The following is a 26,221-nucleotide window of genomic DNA, read 5'->3' as shown; positions in this document are numbered from 1 at the left end:
TATAATGAGTGATGTCATTACAAAGGACAACTGGTCGCGCAAAAAACTAGCCCTCATACTAGTCTGTGGATGAAAATATAAAAGAGTTATGATTTTTAGAAGGCGAGGAGGAAAAAACGAAAACTTAAAATGGGCTGAGTCCTTAAGTGGTTAAAGGGGTACTCCACTGGAAATCATTTTTTTGTTTTTGTTTAAATCAACTGGTGCCAGAAAGTTAAACAGATTTGTAAATTACTTCTATTTAAAAATCTTAATCTTTCCAGTACTTATCAGCTGCTGTATGTTCTTAAGGAAGTTTTTTTCTTTTGGAATTTCCTTTCTGTATGACCACAGTGCTCTCTGCTGACACCTCTGTCCATTTTAGGAACTGTCCAGAGCAGAATAGGTTTGCTATGTAGATTTTCTCCTACTATGGACAGTTCCTAAAATGGACAGAGGTGTCAGCAGAGAGCACTGTGGTCAGACAGAAAGGAAATTCAAAAATAAAAGAACTTCCTGTGGAGCATTTAGCAGCTGATAAGTACTGGAATTATTAAGGTTTTTAAATAGAAGTAATTTTCAAATCTGTTTAACTTTCTGGCACCAGTTGATATAAAAAAAAAAAAATTCCAGTGGAGTACTTGGTCAATGCTAAAGGTGCAGAAAACAGATGAGCGAGCTAAGCCTGGAGAACCCGGCCTTAAGTGCGAGCCTGGCATCATCGCAATTAGCAGAAGAAATGAGGAACACATGGCATATTAGCGCATGAATGAATATAGGAAGTATTAAGAACAGTATCAGGACATCAGTGTAACCTAGTATACATTGTAGCTAGCAGCAAGATCACTTTATCTAATCATTGCTTGCGTTATGTGACATTCAGCTTCCATGCCAAACAGGAGACAGCATGGGTGGGTGGGTATAAGAGGCTGACAAAAACACTATGCACTGCATTGCGTTTGCCATCTTCGGAAGGAAGCTGAGAGAACAGACTGAGCAAAGCATTGACCTGTGGGCTGACCTCAGACAGTGACCTCCTATCACCTCCCTGTATTACTTTGTCCACTTGGTGCACTAAAGATCCCAGCAGTGTCACTACAGAACAAGCCCATGAAAGCTATAACATTACAATACAATGCAAGCGGAGCAAAGCAGTGGGTTGACCTGTGTTTTAACATAAATATGGATTAAAATCATTTACAGTATATGCGGAATATGCATTTTAGACCAAGGTATATGTATTTTCTGGGTTTAATCATGCGTATAGAATTTCTACATGGGTTTAAATATGTTCTAAAAGCATGTATAGTGCATGTGAAATTTTAGGCTGAGTAACGTGTATTTTCTGGTTTTAACCCCTTAACAATATCGGACTTAAATGTACGTCATGATGCGGTGGGACTTCCCACACCATGACATACATTTACGTGATGTACATGACCGCGAGCATCGGACCGGTGCTTGCATCAAGCAAGGCAGGTGCCGGCTGCTGTCAGCAGACAGGGACCTGTCGGTAATGGCGGACATCAGTGATCGCGATGATGTCCATCATTAACCCCTCAGATGCTGTGATCAATACAGATCACGGCATCTGCGGCAGTGCGGCACTTAACCCCTTAACGACCACGGATGTAAATGTACGTCCTGGTTTGGCGGTACTTCGCGCACATCATACATTTACATCCTGTGTATGACCACAAGCATCGGAGCGGTGCTTGCGTCATACACGGCAGGTTCCGGCTGCTATCAGCAGCTGGGGACCCACCAGTAATGGCCGATATGACGGGGTTCAACACATACGGGTTGTCACAGAATCAACAGAGCAGGAGATGGGAGAACAGCACCAGGTTCATTTGCAGAGATCACAAAACAAAACACAATCCACATGATGAGGGGTGATCCGGAGTCTGGGCAAACAATGGGCAACAGAAGGGCACAGTCACTGGGCATCGGGGAAGGAACAAACTGCAGATCCCGGGATTCAGCTCCGGGTCCAACACTCCACACTCCAATGTATTGCCCACAGTCCACAGATAACAGCTCCAAATCTAGTGATCCCTCAAGTCCCCTGGGAGGTCCGGCCCTCACAGCCACTCCTCAGTTCACAGGGGTCCACAAGTTAAGTCCACAGATAACTCCAACACAATTCCTTGTTCCAGAGGGCAGCCTCCACCACGGCTCCTCTATCCCAGCAATTCTCCAGATTCCGGGGGACAAACTCCAGGGCAGTGTTGTACTGGCAACTCTTACCAAAGAGATCATCACAGCAACGGCAGGCTCTGTCCTCACATCAGGTCCTGTCTCTGAAACATCACACACTTTCCAGGCTCTGTCCTCACATCAGGTTCTGTCTCTGCAACATCACACGCTCTCCAGGCTCTGTCCTCACATCAGGTCCTGTCTCAGCAACATCACACGCTCTCTGAATCCCACACCCAGCTCTTCTTATCTTCCCAGTCTCCTGAAGGGGGGCACTGCCAACTGCTCCAAGGTGTCTGCCCCCAGACCCGAGGTGTTCAGCAGGAATAATTTACTTCCCTTTGGTCAGTATCACCCCATCTTCCTGTGTCCATCCAGCCCCCACCCAGACCATATGTGAACAGCAGGAATAATTTGCATTCCTTTGCTCAGCATCTTCCTGTGTCCATCTTATGTCTAGATATATCAACCATGACAACAGATCACCCTGCCCCTCCATACCACATAGAGAAATAACCTAAGTTACCTACAGAATATATCTGAAACTCAGGAAGAATTATAAGGAATACTTTGGTGCCTGTGCACCATCACAGCCGACATCCACAATTGTGCGGATGTCCACCATTAACCCCTCAGATGCCGTGATCAGTACAGATCACGGCATCTCCAGCAATGCGCATGTTAAAATAGTTGATCGGATCGCCTGCAGCGCTGCCGCAGCGATCCAATCATTTGTAGTGGCAGACGGAGGTCCCCTCACCTGCCTCCGTCCGTCTCCTGGCATCTCCGGCTCTGGTCTTAAATCAAGCAGAAGATCACCGATAATACTGATCAGTGCTATGCCCTGTGCATAGCACTGAACAGTATTAGCAATCAAATTATTGCTATAGATAGTCCCCTATGGGGACATAAAAAGTGTAAAAAAAAGTTGAAAATTTTAAAAATAAAAAGCAAAAAAAGAGTGAAAAATTCCCTCCCCCAATAAAGATTGTCAGTTTTTCTCATTTTACCCCCAAAAAGCGTTATTTTTTTTTATAAACATATTTGGTATCGCCGCATGCGTAAATGTCCAAACTATCAAAATATAATGTCAATGATCCCGTATGGTGAACGGTGTAAACGTAAACATTTTTAAAATATCCAAAAATAATGCTTTTTGTCACATTTTATCCCCCCCAAAAAAACTAATAAAAAATTATCTAAAAGTTTTATATATGCAAATGTGCAGATGCAGATGACTGCGCAAAAAATGAGCCCTCATACCGCCCTATATACAGAAAAATGAAAAAGTTATAAGTGGTCAAAATAGGGCGATTTTAGATTACTGATTTTGTACAAAAAGCGGTACAAAAATATAAAAGTATCTAGCCATGGGTATCATTTTAATCGTATTGACCCACAGAATAAAGAACATGTCATTTTTACCGTAAATGTTCGCTGTACATTTTATGGTAAAATGAGAGGTTTCATTACAAAGTACAATTGGTCACGCAAAAAATAAGCCCTTAAATGGGTCTGTAGATGGAAATATTAAAAAGTTATGGATTTTAGAAGGCGAGAAGGAAAAAACGAAAAAATTAAATTGGCCTTGTCCTTAAAGGGGTATTCCAGGAAAAAACTTTTTTATATATATCAACTGGCTCCAGAAAGTTAAACAGATTTGTAAATTACTTCTATTAAAAAATCTTAATCCTTTCCGTACTTATGAGCTTCTGAAGTTAAGGTTGTTCATTTCTGTCTAAATCCTCTCTGATGACGCCCAGTTTAGAAGAGGTTTGCTATGGGGATTTGCTTCTAAACTGGGCGTTTCCCGAGACAGGTGTCATCAGAGAGGATTTAGACAGAAAAGAACAACCTTAACTTCAGAAGCTCATAAGTACTGAAAGGATTAAGATTTTTTAATAGAAGTAATTTACAAATCTGTTTAACTTTCCGGAGCCAGTTAATATATAAAAAAAAGTTTTTTCCTGGAATACCCCTTTAAGGTTAAATGGGCTTGGTCCTTAAGGGGTTAAAATGGATGATTGGATTCCCGCGGCACCTAAAATGGATGATCGTTTTCCTGCGGCACTGCCGCAGGGATCCGATCTTCCAGGGTGGCAGACGAAGATCCCCTCACCTGCCTCCATCCGTCTCCAGGGGTCTTCTGCTCTGGTTTGAGATCGAGCAGATCAGAGCAGTAGATCACCCATAGCACTGAACAGTACTGTATATGCAATCTAATGATTGCAATAAATAGTCCCTTAAAAAAGTAAAAAAAAAAAAAAAAAAAAGGGAAAAATCCCCTCCAACAATAAAAATGTAAATCGTCCCTTTTTCACGTTTTACCCCAAAATGCGTAAAACATTTTTTTTTATAAACATATTTGGTATCGCCACATGCATAAATGCGCGATCAAAATATTATGCTAATTATCCCATATGGTGAACGGCGTAAAAGTAAAAAAAAAAAAATCCAAAATTTCTGCTTTTTTTGTCACATTTTATTCCCAAAAAATTTATAAAAAGTGATTAAAAAGTTAAATGTAAGGAAAAGGGATACCATTAAAAACTACATATCACGACACAAAAAATTAACCATCATATCGCTCCGTATACGGTCCAAATAGGACAATTTAAAAAATATTAATTTTGTTAAAATAGTTTGAGATTTTTGTAAAGTGGTACAATTATAGAAAAGCATATAACATGGGTATCATTTTAATTGTACTGACCAACAGAATAAAGTAAACAGGTCACGTGTACAGCGTGAAAACAAAACCTTCCAAAATTTGCTAAATTGTGGTTTTCATTTTAAATGGTAAAACGAGTGATGTCATTACAAAGTAAAAATGGTCACGCAAAAAAAAACAAGCCCTCTTATGGGTCAGTGGATGAAAATATAAAACAGTTATGTTTTTTAGAAGTCGAGGAGGAAAAAACAAAGATGCTAAAATAAAATTGTCCTGGTCCTTAAGGTCAAAATGGGCTTGGTCCTTAAGGGGTTAAGGACACAGCCCATTTTTGTGTTTCTATGATTTCACCTCTCCTTTTAAGAGGCATACCTCTTATTTTGTTTTGTTTTATGTTTGTTTTTTGCGCGAACCAACTGTACTTTGTTATGACATCTTTCAGTTTACCATAAAATGTACAGCTGAACCCAAAAAATTATTATTAGTGGACAGCAATTCATGAGAAAACTGCATATTTTTTATTTGGGGGGTGGGGGAGTTTACACAGTGCATTTTATTGTAAAAATTACACATTATTTTTATTCTGTAAGCCAATGCATTAAAAATAAAACTCAAGTTATATAGTTTTTCTATGATTGTTCTACTTAAAAAAAAAATGCTGATTTTTTTAACAAAATTTGTGTGCATAAAATTTTCCTTTTCTGACCCTCTATAACTTTTTTATTTTTCCGTATACATGCCTTTTTTTGCGCCGTGATCTGTAGTTTTTATCGGTCCCATTTTTATATTTGTGGGACTTTTTGATCGCTTTAAAAAAATTTCAAAAATTCTGATAAAAATCTGTATTTTTGATGTTTGTTTGTTTCTTTACGTTCACGACGTTTAGCGTGCAGAATCATTAACATTATATTTTAATAGTTTGGACATTTACGCACACGGCATTATCAAATATATAAAAAAAAATTGGAAAATGAGAAAGTAATGGTGATTTGATTTTTTATTAGGGGAGAAGGATTTATATAATTTTAGAGACATTTTTATTTTTTTTACACTTTTTAAAGGGGTACTCCACCCCTAGACATCTTATCCCCTATCCAAAGGATAGGGGATAAGATGTCTGATCGTGGGGATCCTGCCACCGGGAACCCTTGTGATCTCTCCTGCAGCACCCTGTGTCATCTGCTGCATGGAGCGAACTTTGCTTAGTTCCTGATAACGGGCGATACAGGGGCCGGAATATCGGGATGTCACGGTTCCACCCGTTGTGACATCATGACCCGCCCCCTCAATGAAAGTCTATGAGAGGGGGCGTGGCAAATGTCAGACCCACTCCCATAGACTTGTATTGAAGGGGTGGGGCATGATGTCACAAGGGGGCAGGACCGTGACATCCCGATACTCCTGCCCCTGTATCTACCAAGCAGCAGCAGCTCCCTTTATACAGTAGTAGCAGAAGCCCCCCTTTAGGCAGTAGTAGCATCAGCCTCTTTTAGGTAGAAGTAGCAGCAGCCTCGTTTGGCTAGTAGTAGTAGCAGCAGACGACCCCTTTATGTAGCAGTAGCAGCCTCCTTTAGGCATTTAGGCAGTAATAGCAACAGCCCCCTTTAGGCAGTAATAGCAACAGCCCCCCATTGCAAAGGTAAAAAAAAAAAATGCAATAATCGAAGAAACGGAGGCCGGATGAAGTACACCTGTACGAAACAATCTGGTTAGTCAAACAAACCGGTTAGTCGCCTCTGAGCCTCCTGTTTCATCCATCTGTCCACCTGCTTCCTCGCTGTGCCTCCATTTGTTCGGTCATCTTGGCGGTGAGTTGCTGGATCTTTTTTCTTCAATTATTGCATTTATATTAAAAAAAAAAACCTCACCTGGTTCCCACTCAGTCCACAGTGTGGCTTCTTGGCCTCTTGTGGCTGCCTGCATAAAGCGAGCGGCCACAAGAGTGACTGATGGCTCTTCACTCTGTCAAACAGCTTAGCACTGCTTTTAACTATAGGCATATCATTAAGACCCGGTTAAAGTTAAATGCGTCCTGGACCGGCCAACCCTGCTCTAACAATGTGCCCAATGGCCAGTGCAGCCCTGTTCTTACCAATCTGCCACTCTGTCTGCTTGATTTACTACTTTGTCTTTCCTCCACTTATCTAGTTTAAATACTCTGCCACCCTCTTCTATAATTGTCTGCCTCAGCACAGCAGACCCCTTCCATTCAGGAGTGCTAGAATTACTCCTTGTCCTCAAAGGCAATACAGATGACACTATGCAATCTGCTCTAAGCATTTAAAATACCTCCCAGAGACAGGGTGGAGGGTGTTGTGCAAGGTAGCAATGGAGATATATGCAGTGGAGCCTGAGATAGGTGATTCATTAGGGAACCAGGACAGGTGTATGAAAGGCTGTGCAATAAACATTTAGCATGTCCATATCTTTCTGGAGACCCATGTTACAATCTGTTGGCAACCATGAATGCAGCTGGAAAAAGCCAAGTGGTTCTGGAAGAAGATGTTATGTCATGTCGCTTTTCTTGGAATAATGCTACCTCCTTTTAGTAATCTAGTTCATTTCCTCTCATCTCTTTGGCACCTACAGTACATAATGTATAATATGCAAAAGTGAAAATGTCATCAATCTGCAATCGTTTCTTATTTTCTGCTGATCTTCCTTACAAACTGGGACATATTTGTTTAAAAAAAAAAAAAAAGTTTGTAGTGGTTCCAAGCAGTTTCTACTGTCTTAGCACAGTCAGTCAGATTTTGAAATAATGGATGTTGTCTGATATTATATATTCCCAGTTTTTACTCATTTACATTCATAGTAAACTCTTATTTTCTAGATGCAGACACCTAGTCCTGCAAAATACCAGTCATTCTGGTCCAGAGAGCGCACATTCTCACCAAGTTATGCCCCTTTTAACATCAAAGCTGTACGATTTCCAGACAAGAAGACAGATATTGTCTTAAACCCTAGGTAATATCTTTTTTGATTATTGTACTTGTATTTGTCTCATGTTATGTACTTAAGGCTTTTTCATATGTACAGCAACAGAATTATTTTTTACCTTAAACTTTACATTAATACTTTTGCTTAAAGGTGTTAAAGCATACCTGGCAGATCCCACAGAAAAAAAAACTGGAGCTTGGTATGGAGTGAGTGCTTCGGCTTAGAGTCTGCTGAATCTCCATCCCGAATACCCATCCTGGCTTCCACCGATTACCAGATCTAAAGCTAATGAGATGGCCCTTAACCAGTTAAAGGGTTATTTCAGGAATTTTTTTATTTGACTATGTTAGAGGGGCTGTAAAGTTAGTGTAGTTCATAATATAGTGTATTTACCTGTGTGTGACGGTTTTCTCACAATTCTTATGTGATTTTCACCCCACTATTTATTTTTACCAGCCTACAAAATTACTGTTGTCTCAGATTTTTCTCAGCTTGCAATGTAGTCGAGACCTGACTCACTAGTCCACTTGTCAGCTGATGACAGGGAGCCTGTCTGCTTCAATGGGTGGAGAGAGCAATCTGCAAGTAATGCAACAGCTGGAGGCACCCTGATTGAAAACCAAAGGTCTACAGCTCATTTATGTTTCAATGGGTGGGGTAGCTGATGTGTGGGAAGGAGGAAAATGGTATCATGGGATTTGTAGGCAAACAAGAAAACTGAAAACAGGAAATACAAGTTCACAGAAAGCTAGCCACAGTGTTCTGGTAATCTCACAGCATAGCCATTTAGCCCAAGACAAGCGGCAGAGGTGTCACCCCTCCTATCCCTGCTATTGGTCATCTAGAAGCGACGACCAATAGCAGATCGGGGGGGGTTAACTTTCGGTTTCCCTTTTCTGCCCACCCACAGTAGACTGGGCAGAACGGGGAAACAGACAAGGACTGGTGCCAAATTCCACTTACCCATCGGCGGTAGCGGACGGTGATCGGCTGGAGCAGAGGACGGCGATGTGGCTACCTGGATCCTACGGTGGTCTCAAAACTGTAGCCCTCCAGATGTTGCAAAAATAAAACTCCCAGCAAACAGCTGTCTCGGCATGCTGGGAGTTGTAGTTGCGTACCTCCAGCTGTTGCATAACTACATCTCCCAGCATGCCCTTCCGCGATCAGTACATGCTGGCAGTTGTAGTTTTGCAACAGCTGGAGGCACACTGGTTGGGAATCACTGGCGTAGAATACCCCTATGTCCACCCCTATGCAATCCCTAATTTATGCGAATGGCGCTCTCTCACATCGGAGCCCTGTCGTATTTCAAGGAAACAGCTTAGGGCCACATATGTACTCGGGAGAAATTGCACTTAAATTTTACGGGTCTTTTTCTCCTTTTACCCCTTATGAAAAGGAAAAGTTGGGGTTAGTGTAAAAAAATAAAAAGTTTTACACTAACATGCTGTTGTTGCCCCATACTTTTTATTTTCACAAATGGTAAAAGGAAAAAAATTTGTAACGCAATTTCTCCAGAGTACGGAAATACCCCATATGTGGGCGTAAAATGCTCTGTGGACGCACAACGAGGCTCAGAAGTGAGAGCGCACTATGTACATTTGAGGCCTAAATTGGTGATTTGCATAGGGGTGGCAGATTTTACAGCGGTTCTGACATAAACGCCAAAAAATAAATACCCACATGTGACCTCATTTTGGAAACAACACCCCTCACGGAACGTAACAAGGGGTATAGTATCCCTTAACATCCCACAGGTGTTTGACGAATTTTCATTAAAGTTGGATGGGAAAATGAAAAAAAAAAATGTTTCACTAAAATGCTGGTGTTACCCTAAATTTTTCATTTTCACTAGGGAAAATAGGAAAAAAGCTGGGGGTCATTTTCTCCTATTACCCTTTTGTAAACATGTAAAATTTTGGGGGAAAAATGCATTTTAGTAAGAAAAATATTGTTTTTCATTTACACATCCGACTTTAACAAAAAGTCGTCAAACACCTGTGGGGTGTTAAGGCTCACTGTACCCCTTGTTAGGTTCCTTGAGGGGTGTAGTTTCCAAAATAGTATGCCATGTGTTTTTCTTTTTTTTTTTTGCTGTTCCGGCACCATAGGGGCTTCCTAAATGTGACATGCCCCCCAAAAACCATTTCAGCAACATTTGCTTACCAAAAGCCAAATGTGACTCCTTCTCTTCTGAACATTGTAGTGCGCCAACAGAGAACTTGATGTCCACACATGGGGTATTTACATACTCAGAAGAGATGGGTTAACACATTTTGGGGGGCATTTTCTCCTATTACCCCTTGTAAAAATAAAAAATTTTGGGGAAACTAGCATTTTAGTGAAAAAAAATATATAATCATTTACCCATCCAACTTTAACGAAAAGTCGTCAAACACCTGTGGGGTGTTAAGGCTCACTATACACCTTGATACGTTCCTTGAGGGGTGCAGTTTCCAAAATAGTATGCCATGTGGTTGTTGTTTTTTTTTTTTTTGCTGTTCTGGCACCATAGGGGCTTCTTAACTCCTTGGGGACGAAGGGCGTATGCATACGCCCTCGCGTCCCGTCACTTAAGTATTTCCGATCACCGCAGCTCGCCAGGCGGTGATCGGACCGGGATGACTGCTGATATCTATCAGCAGGCATCTCGTGGCAATGCCTAGGGGGGGTCCTGAGACCTCCCATGTCGGTGATCGCAGGTCAAGTCAGACCTGCGATTTGCCGCGATCCGGGCAAATTGGGTCACTGGGGACCCGATCTCTCGGAAAATAAGCATCATCGGAGCTGTCAGACACAGCTCCGACCAGCCTAAAGGATAGGAGCGAGGTGGCAGTTTTGCCACCCCCTCCTATCCCCTGCCTTTGGTCGGTCAGGCTGACCACCAATGGCAGGAGGGGGGCAGGGGGGTTAGAGTTAATTTCCCCGCTCTGCCCACCGAAATCGGAGCAGAGCGTGGGGGGAACACGGGCGGAGAGGGAGGAGCATGGCCCGGCTTACCCGGACCTTCGGAGGCGGCATCCTGGAGCAGCAGCTGCAGCAGGAGGGGCGGCGGCCGGAAAGTGCGGCGGAGAAGGCTGCAGTGAAGATCGCGATAAGTGATCTTTACTGTGGCCTTCTAAAAGCTGCAAAACTACAACTCCCAGCATGCCCACACATCCAAAGGCTGTCTGGACATGCTGGGAGTTGTAGTTTTGCAACATCTGGAGGGTCACAATTTGGAGACCACTATATGGTGGTCTCCAAACTGTAGCCCTCCAGATGTTGCAAAACTACAACTCCCAGCATGCCTGGACAGTCTAGGCATGCTTGGAGTTGGAGTTTTGCTACAGTTTGGAGGCCACTACTTTGCGGTCTCCAAACTGTTCTTCCCCAGTTGTTGCATAACTACAACTCCTAGCATGCCCAGGCTGTCCAGGCATGCTGGGAGTTGCAGTTCTGCAACATCTGAAGGGCCAGATATTTCAGTACTACACGCCCAGCATCCCTGACTGTCTGGCTGTGCTGGGAATTGTAGTTTTGCAACAGCTGTAGGCATACTGGTTGGGAAACACTGAGCTAGAGTCTGTTTCCTAACTCAGTGATTCCAACCCGTGGGCCTCCAGCTGTTGCAAAACTACAACTCCCAGAGCGCACTGACAGACCATACATGCTGAGAGTTGTAGTCTTGCAACAGCTGGAGGCACATGGGCTGGAATCACTGAGCTAGAGTCTGTTTTCTAACTCAGTGGTTCCCCACCAGTGTGCCTACAGCTGTTGTAAAACTACAACTCCCAGCATGTACGGTCTGTCAGTGCATTCTGGGAGTTGTTGTCATTTTGCCACAGCTGAAGGTTTCCTTCCTGCCTGTGTTAATGTACCCTAAAAACACTACACTAACAAATAATAAAAAGTAAAACACTACATATACACCCCCTTACACTTCGCCCCCCCCCCCCCCCCCCCCCCCAATAAAAATGAAAAACGTCTCATACGGCAGTGTTTCCCAAACGGCGCCTCCAGCAGTTGCAAAACCACAACTCCCAGTATTGCCGGACAGGCATAGACTATCCTGGCAGGCTGGGAGTCTTGCAACAGCTGGAGGCACCCTGTTTTGGAAACACTGCTGTAGGGTTTTGGTGGAGACAAGCCCCATCCTTGTATCTGGGTCCAGCCCTATTGCAAATTCCTAATTTAGGCCTCAAGTGCGCATGGCGCTCTCTCACTTCAGAGCCCTGTCGTATTTCAAGGCAACAGTTTAGGGCCACATATGCGTTACAAATTTTGGGGGGATTTTTCTCCCATTACCCTTTGTAGAAATGGTAAATTTGGGGGGAAAAAACTGCACTTTCGTGAAAATTAGTTTTTTTTCATTTACACATCCGAATTTAACGAAAAGTCATCAAACACCTGTGGGGTGTTAAGGCTTACCAGACCCCTTGTTACGTGCCTTGAGGGGTGTAGTTTCCAAAATAGTATGCCATGTGGGGGTTTTCTTTGCTGTTCTGGCACCATAGGGGCTTCCTAAATGCGACATGCCCCCAAAAACCATTTCAGCAAAATTCACTCTCCAAAATCCCATTGTCGCTCCTTCCTTTCTGAGCCCTCTACTGCGCCCGCCGAACTCTTGACATACACATATGAGGTATTTCCTTACTCGAGAGAAATTGGGTTACAAATTTTGGGGGGCCTTTTCTCCTATTACCCCTTGTAAAATTTAAAAAAACTGGGTCTACAAGAACATGCGGGTGTAAAAAATGAAGATTTTGAATTTTCTCCTTCAATTTGCTGCTATTCCTGTGAAACACCTAAAGGGTTAATAAACTTTTTGAATGTCTTTTTTTTTTTTTTTTTTTTTATATTTCTTTATTGAAAAAATGTATCATTTACATTTTAATAAATAACATTTTATACATTGAATTTCAAGATTTTATCTTTCCCCCCCCCCCCCCCCCCTACCCTCACCTTTCTCCCCCATGACATATCTCCCCTTACTTGGTGAACGGGAGGCAGAGGGACAACGCCTTCCCATTCTATTACTATTTCCATTATACTATATCAATTCATTTTCTTTCCTCTTACCTTTCCCTTCCCTTTCTCTCTCTCTTTTCTTTTCTTTTTTTTCCATTTTAGATCTTTGGTATCTTCCCAATTATTTCTACCCGCCTTTATCCCCTTAAGAACCCAGCCAATTTTCACTGTAGGACACAGCCATGTTTTGCACATCTGACCACTGTCACTTTAAACATTAATAACTCTGGGATGCTTTTACCTTTCATTCTGATTCTGAGATTGTTTTTTCGTGACATATTCTACTTTATGTTAGTGGTAAAATTATGTTGATACTTGCATCATTTCTTGGTGAAAAATTCAAAAATTTGAAGCTCTCTGCTTATAAGGAAAATGAATATTCCACATAAATTATATATTGATTCACATATAAAACATGTCAACTTTATGAATGCATCATAAAGTTGACATGTTTTTACTTTTGGAAGACATCAGAGGGCTTCAAAGTATAGCAGCAATTTTCCAATGTTTAACAAAATTTTCAAAATCGAAATTTTTCAGGGACCAGTTCTGTTTTGAAGTGGATTTGAAGGGTCTTTGTATTAGAAATACCCCACAAATGACCCCATTATAAAAACTACACCCCTCAAAGTATTCAAAAGGTTTGTTAACCCTTTAGGTGTTTCACAGGAATAGCAGCAAAGTGAAGGATAAAATTCAAAATCTTCATTTTTTAAACTGCCATGTTGTTGTAGACCTAGTTTTTGAATTTTTACAAGGGATAAAAGGAGAGAAATCTTCCTAAAATGTGTAGCCCAATTTCTCTTGAGTAAGGAAATACCTCATATGTGTATGTTAAGTGTTCGGTGGGCGCAGTAGAGGGCTCAGAAGGGAATAAGCAACAGTGGGATTTTGGAGAGTGAGTTTTTCTGAAATTGTTTTTGGGGGGCATGTCACATTTGGGAAGCCCCTATGGTGCCAGAACAGCAAAAAAAAAACACATGGCATACCATTTTGGAAACTAGACCCCTCAAGGCACACAACAAGGGGTCCATTGAGTCTTAACACCCCACAGGTGTTTCACAACGTTTTGTTAAAGTTGGATGTGTAAATGATTTTTTTTTCACTAAAATGCTAGTTTTCCCCCAAATTTTAAATTTTTACAAGGGTTAATAGGAAAGAATGCCCCCCAAAATTTGTTACCCCATCTCTTCTGAGTATGGAAATACCTCATATGTGCACGTCAAATGCTCTGTTGGCGTACTACAATACTCAGAAGAGTAGGAGTCACATTTGGCTTTTGCAAAGTATATTTTGCTGAAATGGTTTTTTGGGGGCATGTCCCATTTAGGAAGTCCCTATGGTGCCAGGACAGCAAAAAAAAAAAAACACATGGAATACTATTTTGGAAACTACACCCCTCAAGGAATGTAACAAGGGGAACAGTGAGCCTTAACACCCCACAGATGTTTGACTACTTTGGATGTGTAAATGTTTTTTTATTCTTATTTTCCACTAAAATGCAGTTTTTTCCCAAAATTTTACATTTTTACAAGGGGTAATAAGAGAAATGCCCCCCAAAATGTGTAACCCTATCTTTTCTGAGTATGGAAATACCCCATGTGTGGGCACTGCGGGCGGACTACAATGCTCGGAAGAGAAGGAGTCGCATTTGCAAATTTTGCTGAAAGGGGGGGGGGCATATGGCATTTCGGAAGCCCCTATGGTGCCAGGACAGCAAAAAAAAATCACATGTCATACTATTTTAGAAACTGCACCCCTCAAGGAACGTAACAAGAGGTACAGTGAGCCTTAACACCCCACAGGTGTTTGATAAATATTCATGAAGTGGGATGTGAAAATGAAAAATTTGATTTTTTCACACTAAAATGCTGGGGTTACCCCAAATTTTTCATTTTCACAAGTGGTAAAAGGAGAAAATTTCATTGTAAATGTGTAAATACATTTCTTAGGAGTAAGGAAATACCTCATATCTTGGCGTAAACAGCATGCACACCGGTCTCAGAGGTGCCGGAGATCAGTCAGGATCCTTGAGCTTTGGCTTTCTCCTATGGAGCCAGAACAGTGGGACCCCCCTCAAGGGGCATTACATGGGGTAAATAACTGAGGTACACTAAATAACTAAAATGGGGTACAGTGGGACATAAAATGATAAATTATGTTCCCAGAATGATGACCCAGAGCATAGCCAAAACTAAAAAATATGCCCACCCCAAACCCTATGCTCTGAATCATCATTCTGGGAATGTGATTTGTGTTGCTGTCCCTAACCTGTTGCCTCAAATGCGCACCCCGCTTAGGTGGAGAGAGAGCGCTGCGCATTTGAGGAAACATAAAATGTCCCCGATGATAGTGACTCAGTGACCCATGACCCATTTTTTGTAAAAAAAAAATACCCCCAGAGGTCTTATCAGTTTTTTTTTTTTTTTCAGATGAAACATTATTTTGGGCAATTTAGGGGTTTATAGGGTTAAAACTTGGAATGTACTCTGGACTTGGTACATTGGGGTCAAATTATGAAAAATTAAAATGAGAAGGGAAAATTTAGTACTCCATGGAAGTGTGATACTCCCTGAAGCAATCCTTAATGCAGAGGCCCGGATGATCGGGGCAAGTGTCACATTGAGTGGTGGTATCCTTCCGTATCCCCCTCTTGTGTGGTTGGGGGGGGTGGGGAGGATGTACTGTGTGTGATTGGTGTAACTATAAACTGTATGGGGGGGGGGAAGCGCTGCGGCCCCAAAAAAATGGGGGGCCAAATGCAGCGCCCTGAACCCCTAATAGGGCCCGGGTCACACTGAAAAATTGCGGCGGACCCTTGGGGACCTATTAGGGGGTCGGGGGGGGGGGGGTAATTTTTTTTTAACTTTTTGTAACTTTTATTTTACTTTTTACCCTACCTTTCCCTGGGCTTTATTCTTTCCCTGATCTATGGGGGGCTTCTTTTCTTCTGTGGGGGCTCCGATCTCCGGGTCAGCGGGTCACCAGTGACCCGCATCACTGGAATGGCAGCAATTCACAAGTGTGAATTCGCTTGCGTTTTTTGCGATCGACATGGGGGGGTCTAATGACCCCCCTGGGCGTTTGCACGGGATGCCTGCTAAATGATTACAGCAGGCATCCCGGTCCGATCCCCGCCCGGCGTACGTCAAGGGTCCTTAAGGGGTTATTCTTGTGTCCCCCTGATTCCCGTCCCCCTCACATAATAATAATGAAATAATAAATAAAAATATATATATATAAAAAAAAAAAAAAATCTAATTTCTTTCTTTTAACCAAATAACCTTCCTGTCACCTCCCTCCACTCCCATACCTCTGGTTTAGTTGGGGCCAGCCACCTCTTAATTATTAATAATCTAGCATAAAAGAGCATAGTCAGTAGTTCCTTTCTTTCTTTTTATTGTTTTATTTACTTTTCTATCATCACCCAAGATAATCAAAACTATATCATCTTTTATCTCATATTTTATTTTTCTCTCGATATCATCAATTATTGACACCCAATATTCTTGTATTTTTTCACATTCCCATATAATATGCAGGAATCCCGCGTTTTCCATTTTACATCTTGGACAGTTGCTATTTTCCCTCCTACCAATCCTGAAGAGGAATTTTGTTATACTATGTTCCATTGTATCAGTTGATGGTCTAGACTTGGGGACATTCTTTTTATATTCCTGAATACATTCATCCACCCGCATTTGTTTCTCTCACCTAACTCTTCGTCCCATTTCTGGAAGCATTTATGTTTTAAGTAATTTTCTTTCTTTTTCATTATTTTGGTATAAATTACTGCCATAACTTTCTTTACTATTTTTTCCCCCTCCATTTTTCTTATAGTTTTAGTTACTTCCACTATCCGATTACCACTGTCTCTTAGTGACCCGCATATGGCACTTTTTAAACCCTGAAATTCCAACCACATACCTTTTCCTAATTTAAATTCTTCCTGCACCTCTCTCCACTTTCTTAACTCTCCTTTTCTCCACACGTCTCTCAAAATTTTACATCCCCTATTTTGCAAGTTGTTAGTTGCAAGTTGGCGCTGTCTCTAATATTCCCGTTATTTTCATTTATTTTTTAAAGTTTTCCCAGGTTTTACAAATCCCTACTATTATAACATTTTCCTTCTACCTCCCTTCTTTTAACTGGCCTGACTCAAGAACCTGATAAATATTTTCGTATTTCCCTTTTTGTTTTTTCCATGATATTTTTAAAGATTCCAAATCTCCTCCACTCCACCACATAGTACATCTGACTTGCTAGAAAATATCCCTGTATATCAGGAAGTTTCAGTCCTCACTTCTCTCTTCCTTTACTTAAGTATTCTATTTTTATCCTCGTTCTTTTCCTTCCCCATATTAGGATATTTATCATAGCTATTATCCTTCTAAAAATTCCTTTCTCGCACCAGATAGGGGCCGCTCCAAAGATGTATAATAGTTTTGGTAGAATTACTGTTTTAATTAAGACTATCCACTCTGCTCTCGTAAGATTCAGTTTATTCCATGTTCTTACCTTGTTTTCCAATTTTTTTTATCAATGGGTATGTGTTTATTTTATGATATTCTCCTATTTTCCCGGATATCTGTACGCCTAAATAAGAAACTCTCTCCTTTATCCAGGATTCTAAGCTCCTTAATTATTCCCAGTTCTACTTTACCTAATGGAAGTAACACAGATTTTTCCCAGTTTTCCCTGCATAGTTCCCATATTCCCCAATCACTTCCATAACCTTCTCTATGGAGTTTTCTGGCTTTTCCAAATATAATATGTCATCTGCGTATAGTGATATTTTATCCCCATCCCCCTCCACTCCAAATCCTTTTATTTGCTGATCTTCTCTGACTTTAACCGCTAGGGGTTCGACCACTAGCGCAAAAAGTAGAGGAGATAAGGGGCATTTATTCTAGCTTCCGCTCCATTATATAGCATCTTGATCATTTCTATGTAATCCTTCTGAATCCCATATTTTTCCAGTACTCCCCATAGGAACTCCCACTCCACCATGTCAAACGCTTTACTTGCGTCAAGTGACAGGATGGAGTGGGTTCCCTCTCTTCCTTCCACCGACTGTATTCCGGTAAGGGTCCTGTAGATATTATGCTTGGTCATCCTACCTGGGATAAATCCGCATTGATCTTTATGCACCAGTTCCCCTACTTTTTTTTTCCAAACGCAATGCCAGAGCCCTCGCCAGGATCTTTACGTCCGTGTTCAATAATGATATTGAACGATATGATTCCATTTCTTTCTTATCTTTATTCGGTTTCAACAGTAATATTATTTCTGCTTCTTTCATTGTTTCGGGTAAGGTTCCTGTTTTTAAAGAACTATTTATAGTTCTAAGCAAAGCTGGGATAAGGATTCTCCTAAATTTCCTATATATTTCAAACGGGAACCCGTCCCCGCCAGGACTCGTGTTCCATTTGATCTTATTTAAAGCTTCTTCTAACTCCCTAAGGGTCATTGAGCCCCCTGTTTCTTTCTCTTGTTGTATTGATAGTCTGGGCATCTTTATATCGTCCAAATACTTAACAATTATTTATTTTGGGTGTTTAATCTCTGATGTGTATATATTTTTTTATAGTATTTTACAAATTCTTCTCTGATTTCCTCTTGGTCCCTACATACTTTCCCTGTACCACTTTTTATTTCATTAATATGAGATTTGCCTTCTTGGTTCTGTATAATGTTCATGAGCCTTTTATTAGGTTTTCCTGACTCCCATATTTTTTGTTGTCCCAAAAATTTTAATTTATTCTTACTTTTTTCTTCTAAATACATATTTAATTTACTTTGATTATCTTTCCATGTCTCTTGCTTCTCTGTGTTAGCAGGGTCCATTATGTATCTTTCTTCCGCTTTTACCACCTCTGATATCAGCCCCTGCTCGTTTTCTCTAAATTCTTTTTTTTCTGGAGATGGCCCACATCACTTCTCCCCTCAAAAGGATTTTGCTGTGTCCCAAACCATCTGTTCTGATGTTGTACCCCAATTAAATAGGATATGCTCCTCTATCTTTTTTATGTCTATTAATTCCAACCAATAGGAGTTTATTTTGTTCATCCCATTTATTTCTGATGTATGCGTGTTAATATTAATTTCTATTAGGGTGTGGTCTGAGACACAGCGAGCAAGATATCTTATTTTTCCTATCTTAGGGGATCCCTCTTTATTTGCTAGGCACATGTCTATCCTTATAGTGTTTGACATGTTTTGTTCTAGCAGGAGTAAATTCTTTTTGCTGGATTTTTAACTCTCCACATATCTATTAATCCCACCTCTTGACAATATTTTAATAATGGTGACCCCTTTTTTTATTGCAACACTATTTTTACCCCTTAACCTATCTATTTCATCTTCTATTACTGAATTAAGTTCACTCTGTATAAAGAGTATAATATCTCCTCTAACACCCTGTGCGTAAATGGAGGGGGTATATATACAGGTTAGCCCCTCTACATTTCCGTGCAAAACTACATACCTTCCGTATTTATCTATACATTTGCCTTACAATTCCCATTTAATGTTTCTGTGAATTAAAACAGACACTCCCCTTGATTGTGACGTAAAACATGAGTGATAACTATACGACCACCACGACCACTCCTATTGTTTCCTGCGTTAGGTGGGTTTCTATTAATCCTACTACTCCCGGTAAGTGATTCTTTATAACTTCCATAACTGCAACTCTTTTTACCTTATCTCCTAATCCCCTAATATTCCACGCTATCAATCGTGTACCCAACTGTATCATTTTATCCTATTAGTTCTTCCTTTTCCCCCCGTTCGCTCAGTAGAGAGAAAAGAGAAGGTGTAAGTATGGAGGTATGGAAGTGGAGAAAACTGAGGGGAAAAAAAAGGAAGAAAGGTGCTCCCCCCCTCCCCCCTTTTTTGGCTTACCCCAATTCTTGGCAAGCCTCTTGCCTAACATGTTTCCTGATCCTCAAACTCCTCTGAATTTACTCTATTACTACCTTTTGTAAGCCCTGCTTATCCATCCATTCTGTTGCTTCATCTACATTACTGAAAAAGAGTTTGCTCATTATACCTTACACGCATTCTTGCTGGAAATAACAGTGAAAATTTTACTCCGTTTTGATATAACCTTCTTTTTACTGTTTTAAACAGCTCTCTCTTCCTCCGAGTTTCTGTTGCGTAATCGGGGAAAATCATCACCTTTTTGTTTCCAAACATTATTTCTTCCCCCCCCCCCCTTGTAATCTGCATAAAGGTATCTCTGTCTCTTGCGTTTAACAGTTTCACAATAAATGCCCTTGGATATTTACTGCCTTGTGTGATCTGACTAGGTATTCTGTGTGCCCTTTCGATGTGGAAAAAGGGTGAAAAGTTTTTTTCCTCACATATTGTGAACATCCACCGCCTTAGGAAGCCTGTTAGATCGTTTCCCTCTGCCCCTTCTATAATCCCTACAATTCTTAAATTACTCCTTCTGGAGCGGTCCTCCAGATCTACTGCTTTCTCGGACAGGGTTTTGTTCTCTTTTAATATTTTAGTTATCTGAGCTTTAACTGCTTGTACTTCATCCTCTACTGAAGAAATCCTTTCCTCCATTTCTGAACATCTCTCCTTAATATTTTTCAAGTCGTCCCTAATCGTTATTATATCCCCTCCAATCACTCCTACCTGATTTGCCAATGAATTCAGTGTTGACTCCAGAGTGGTACTCAGGATTGCTTTTCCTGACTCCTTATCCCTTTCTAATATTGTTTCCTCCAAAGCACCACCTTTCCCTTGTCCACGCTTTGATCCTGCACCTGGTGAGGCAAAATATTTATCCATCTTTGCTGTCTTATCCTTGACTGGGCTAGTCAACTTTCTAGGTTTTGGAGCCATCTCTCTATGATTTGTCAGTAGTCCTAGGATCAAGCTACCACTATTCTGTGGTCAGCTACAGTAGACGGCAAATACCCTGATATACTACAATTCTACAATTAGTAATATTAAATAATCATCCTCAAGAGCATAGATTCAACAAATTTCTGTGGTCAAAAGTCATTAGCACTTAACACACAAATAAATCTACCACAAGGCTTCAATAAATAGTAGTAAGTGGCGGCACTAGCAGGTATTTTCTTCCCTCATTCATTAAAACCAACGGAGCAGCTGGAGGAGCCTCTGTTCTGACCCATGGCGGTGCTAGGACAGATAGCCAGGTATAAGAATCCAAATCACAATCACAAGAAACATAGCCTGCACTCACCGTCCAGTACGGGTCTCGCGGCCTCCAAGTTCGGACCACCTCGGTGACGTGGGATTCTCAGCCTGGGCTGACAGCGCTCAGAAAAACAGGCAACTGCCGGCGGTTTCGCATTACAATCAACGCTTCTTCCGGCCTGATGGAACCGCGCTGGTATTTTTATCAGGTGAGACTGAAATCATGTGACCAAAATTACGTAATGGTGCAGAAAGGAAAATGACCAAAATAGTATACTACTATCCCTTCTCCAAATCAAGTAGTGCTAATCACTATCAACATCTAGCACTTCGTTATAAAAATGGGGCCATATCTAATCTGTCACTTAAACCAAGCGGACCCTGCGCATCAAGGCGCAGAATCCACCTGGCCTCCGCTTGCAGCAGAGCCTGCCTCTTGTTCACATTGTTGCGGTAGGACGAGACAAGTTCAATTCCTCCAAATTTTAGCTCAGAGCAATTACCCATATGTACTGTAGGCATATGTTCGGTAAACCTGGGGGATCCTCCTTTTTTCACAGAGTATGGATGTTCGCGGATTCGCGGATTCTAATCCGCAATTGCCTCTGTTTTCCCAATATAAAAATTGCCACAAGGACATAGCATAAAGTAGACCACAAACATACTGCGACAAGTTATTCCTTTGCTGTAATAGTGTGTACTCAAAATACACATATTCTAGAATTAATGTTCATACTGCATTGAGCGCAGGATCCACATTTTTTATTATTACTATAATACTGCGGTTAATGGTGACAAGTGCTTAACATATAAATTTGCCACAATTCTGCCGTCCGTGATAGTGAGCACTCAACCCACAAGTAAATTTGCCACAGTTTGTAATTAATAGTGGATAACTCAAAGCACACAGATAGATTTGCCACTATTTTGCTGTTAACAGTAGTGAGCCCTTAGCCCACGGGTAAGTTCACCACTGCTCTATAGATGATAATAGAAAGCGATTAACACACCAATGGATTTGCCGCAATTCTACTGTTAGACATGGATAGGTTCATCTCACTTCTGTAGGTAATATTAAAGAAACCCTTAGCCCACAGCTAGATTTACCACCATTATGCTGTCAGTAGTAGTAGTAAGCACAGTCCTGTAGTTAGTAGTGGGAAGCAGATTGGGAAGCACAGTTCTGCTGTTAGTGATAGCACACACTTATGGCCGGAGGAAGCACGCTGCGCGTGCGAAACAGGAGCTCGGTCGCTCATCTTTATCCCCACAGTACCCTCTTCCAACGTTAACTGTCTATGTGAGTATGCTTCAATAAAGAAAAGCACGCTAGCTGAAATGGTGAGTTGCCGATGTCATCTTTTTTCTTCAATTGTGATAGCACACACTTAACCCACCTCGGTTCTGTAGGCAATCATACAAAGCACCTTAAGCATTCAGATAAATTTACCACAGTTCTGCAGTTAGCACATAGGTGGATTTGTCACAGCTCTGCAGTTAGGAAGAGTAAGCATAGGTCTATCACATCTCTGCCGTTACCAATGGCAACCGTGAATAGGTTTGCCCCAATACTGTAGATATTAGTGATAAATTCTTTAGTGCACAGATGAGCACTTAGCACAAGGATAGATTTCTATTTAGCACACTTTACTACCATTATGCAGTTAGTTGTTAACAGTATTAACAGTGGAAATAAAAAAAAAGAAAAAGCCTGGTTGGAGCGTCACAGTTCTATCCCATGTGGTGCAACACAGAGAATGGAGTGATCTCATCCATCTGACAGCCTGTAGACCAATCCTTTCCTCCACGCTGTACCGTCACACTCTCCCGGCTCAGTGGGCACCTGCAGCCGCAGGCTCTTTTCTTTCTTTTTTTCCTTCCTTAATGCACTGGGTTAGCACCACTTCCTCCAGGGTCACGCTCCACAAAGTGTTAGCTATCCATCGCCGTACCCTCGCTCCCCTGTCCCGGCCTCTCTTTGCGTCACTCTGCCTCTGGGGCGCCGGCACCGTCTCCTGCGTCTTCTCCTGTCAGCGTCCAGCGTACGCGGGGTCACATGTGGTAGCACACTCCCCGGACCTCTCGGGAGACTCCGGCAGGAGTCCCCGCTCAGAACACACTCCCAGACTGTCTCAGCTTCCCCGGGCGGCGAACTGCACGGCTCAGCAGCAAGCATCAACAGCAGGTACCACACTGCAAACGATCCTCAGCACAGGTCAGCATTCCTCCATTCAATTTCGGCCTCAGCAACAAGGCTGGGGCCCTAGCATAGGGCTTAAACTGGATCTCAGCCATGAGGATTCAGGATGCGGAGGAGGAGCTAGCTCTCACTTCCTCCCATCATGCTCGCTTTTGAATGTCATTTTTAATACTTTGAGTGGTTCAGTTTTTATAATGGGGTAATTTATGGGGTATTTCTAATAAGAAGGCCCTTCAAATCCACTTCAAAACTGAACTGGTCCCTGAAAAATACCGAGTTTGAAAATTTTGTGAAAAATCGGAAAATTGCTGCTGAACTTTGAAGCCCTCTGGTGTCTTCCAAAAGTAAAAACACATCAATTTTATGATGCAAACATAAAGTAGACATATTGTATATGTGAATCAATATATCATTTATTTGTAATATTCATTTTCTTTATAAACAGAGAGCTACAAAGTAAAAAAAAGCAGAATTTTCAATTTTTTTTATCGAATTTTGAAATTTTTCACCAAGAAATGATGCAAGTATCAACAAAATTTTACAACTAACATAAAGTAGAACATGTCACGAAAAAACATTCTCAGAATCAGAATGAAAGGTAAAAGCATCCCAGAGTTATTAATGCTTAAAGTGACAGTGGTCAGATGTGCAAAAAATGGCCGTATCTGAGCCGAGGGCAGAAGAAATCAGTGGCAGAAAAGCTAAGAGTTCGCCTGCGCTGGCAAACAAAGTGGCGTCGGCCGCACGTCTGCGGCCCAGGCCTCCCGCTCTAACTCTCTACCCCAGCCTGCACTAACTGACACCTCGGAGCCGGAATCAGATGTCCCCGAGCTGACGGTACGGGAGGTTAGTGAGATGCTGCCTACCGCTATACAGACCAGCAGCACGTCCCTCACGAGCAAGATGGAAGAGGTGCGGGTGGATGTAGGGCTCCTGCATTAGGACATGCATAATATTAGAGACCGGGTGATGGAGGCGGAACAGCGGGTCTCCGTGCTGGAGGAGACCATGGACCCAATCCCGGACTCTATTGCTGCCTTACGTACTCAGGTGGAGCAGACAAAGCAGAAGAATGATGATATATAGAGAACAGGCTATGCCTAGACAACATCAGGATTATAGGCATGCCTGAATGTGCAGAGGGGCAAAACCCGGGTGCATTTATAGAGAGCTGGCTCAAAAACCTGTTCCCTGATGTGCACTTTTCACAGTGGAGAGGGCACACTGCGTCCCAGCTAAACCACACATCCCAGGCGCGCCACCGTGGCCACTGTTAGCTAGGCTCCTGAACTGTAATGACCGTGATTCGGTCTTGCGCTCTACCCGGAGGATCCCAGAGATCCGTTATGAAAATGCACGGGTATTTATACTCCCGGACTTCTCATCTGACTTTCAACGCCGCAGAGCTATGTTTGCTGCGGTCAAAGGCCGCCTGTGCAATAAAGGAATAGCATACTCCATGGCTTATCCTGCTAGAATCCGGGTGGTGGACATAGACAGAGCTCTCTTTCTCTACACCTCAAGAGGATGATGACTGGCTAAGACGACAACACCGTGCTGAGTAACTATGCAAGTTGAGAGTGATTAATTGTTGCTCCAGTGCCTGCATGGTCTCTTCCATACCTACCTGCTGTGGCTTTGACTACTCCCGCTAAACCGGGACTTTGTGCTACACTGCTGTTGCTTTGAATACTCACGCTCATCTGGGACTGTTTATTACAACGCTATGGCTTTAACTGCTCCTGTTAATCTGGGACTGTGTGACCAAACACTGCTGCTTAGTGACTTACTCTCCCTCCTCCTTATGGCGTGGTGTGCTGAAGTTCCCTGGCTTCACTTTCTTTACTGGCTGGATGCTGACTACCTCTGCTGCTGTGCTATTGTGCATACTGCTTGGTTGGGATCACTCCCTTATTCTTCTGACTTCTGCCCTCGGTCCCTTCTTCTCTTTGCTTTGCCCGTCTGAATATCCTCCCTTCCCTCTGCTTCTTCCTACCATCTCTCCTGTTCTTCCTCCTCTTACAGTACTCTGGCAGTACTTAGCGCACCAGGACGTACATTTATGTCCTGTGTATGACACGGCAGGTTCCGTGTATGACACGGGGGGACCCGCCGGTAATGGCCGACATCCGCGATCGCACAGATGTCCACCATTAACCCCTCAGATGCCGTGATCAGTACAGATCATGGCATCTGCGGCAATGTGCATGTTAAAATAGATGATCGGATCTCCCGCATCACTGTCACGGGGGTCCGATCATCCATAATGGCGGACGGTGGTCCCCTCACCTGCCTCCGTCCATCATCCGGCATCTCCTGCTCTGGTCTGAGATCGAGCATAAGATCACCGATAATACTGATCAGTGCTATGCCCTATGCATAGCACTGAACAGTATTAGCAAACAAATGATTGGTATAGATAGTTCCCTATGGTGACATAAAAAGTGTATTAAAAAAAGTTTAAAAATGTAAAAATTTAAAGTTTAAAAAAAAGTGAAAAATCCCCTCCCCCAATAAAATTGAAAATTTTAATTTTTTTCCCATTTTACCCCCAAAAAGCATAAAAATTTGTTTTATAAACATATTTGGTATCGCCGCACGCGTAAATGTCCGAACTATCAAAATATAATGTTAATGATCCCGTACGGTGAACGGCGTAAACGTATAAAATACAAAAAGTCAAAAAACGCAGCTTTTTTGTCACATTTCAGTCCCCAAATTTTTTTCACATTACTGATTTTGTACAAAAAGTTTTAGATTTTTTTAAAGCGGTACAAAATTATAAAAAGTATCTAGCCATGGGTATCAGTTTATTCGTATTGACCCACAGAATAAATAACACATGTCAATTTTACCGTGCACAGTGTGAAAACGAAATCCTCCAAAATGTGCATAATTGTGGTTTTCATTTAAATTTCCGCCCTAAAAAAAAAATTTTTGGGGTTCGCCGTACATTTTATGGTAAAATGAAAGGTTTCATTACAAAGTACAATTGGTCACGCAAAAAACAAGCCTTATATGGGTCGGTAGATGGAAAA

The 26,221-nt window shown here is 41.9% G+C and overlaps 1 protein-coding gene across 6 annotated transcripts in view; it reads left to right on the top strand.

Moving 5' to 3' along the window:
• Positions 1-26,221, top strand: part of CIMAP3 (ciliary microtubule associated protein 3) — a 150,673-nt gene that overhangs the window by 39,565 nt on the left and 84,887 nt on the right. For all 6 annotated transcript variants that reach the window (XM_056557822.1, XM_056557819.1, XM_056557816.1 and 3 more), the window contains exon 4: positions 7,683-7,816. In XM_056557822.1, the coding sequence (XP_056413797.1) occupies positions 7,683-7,816 (134 nt within the window). The remainder of the gene's footprint in view (positions 1-7,682; positions 7,817-26,221) is intronic.

The sequence above is a fragment of the Hyla sarda genome, chromosome 2 (assembly GCF_029499605.1).
Source record: "Hyla sarda isolate aHylSar1 chromosome 2, aHylSar1.hap1, whole genome shotgun sequence".
NCBI lineage: Eukaryota > Metazoa > Chordata > Amphibia > Anura > Hylidae > Hyla > Hyla sarda.
The sequence above is the reverse complement of the archived record's forward strand: the minus strand, read 5'-3'. Positions and strand labels throughout refer to the sequence as shown.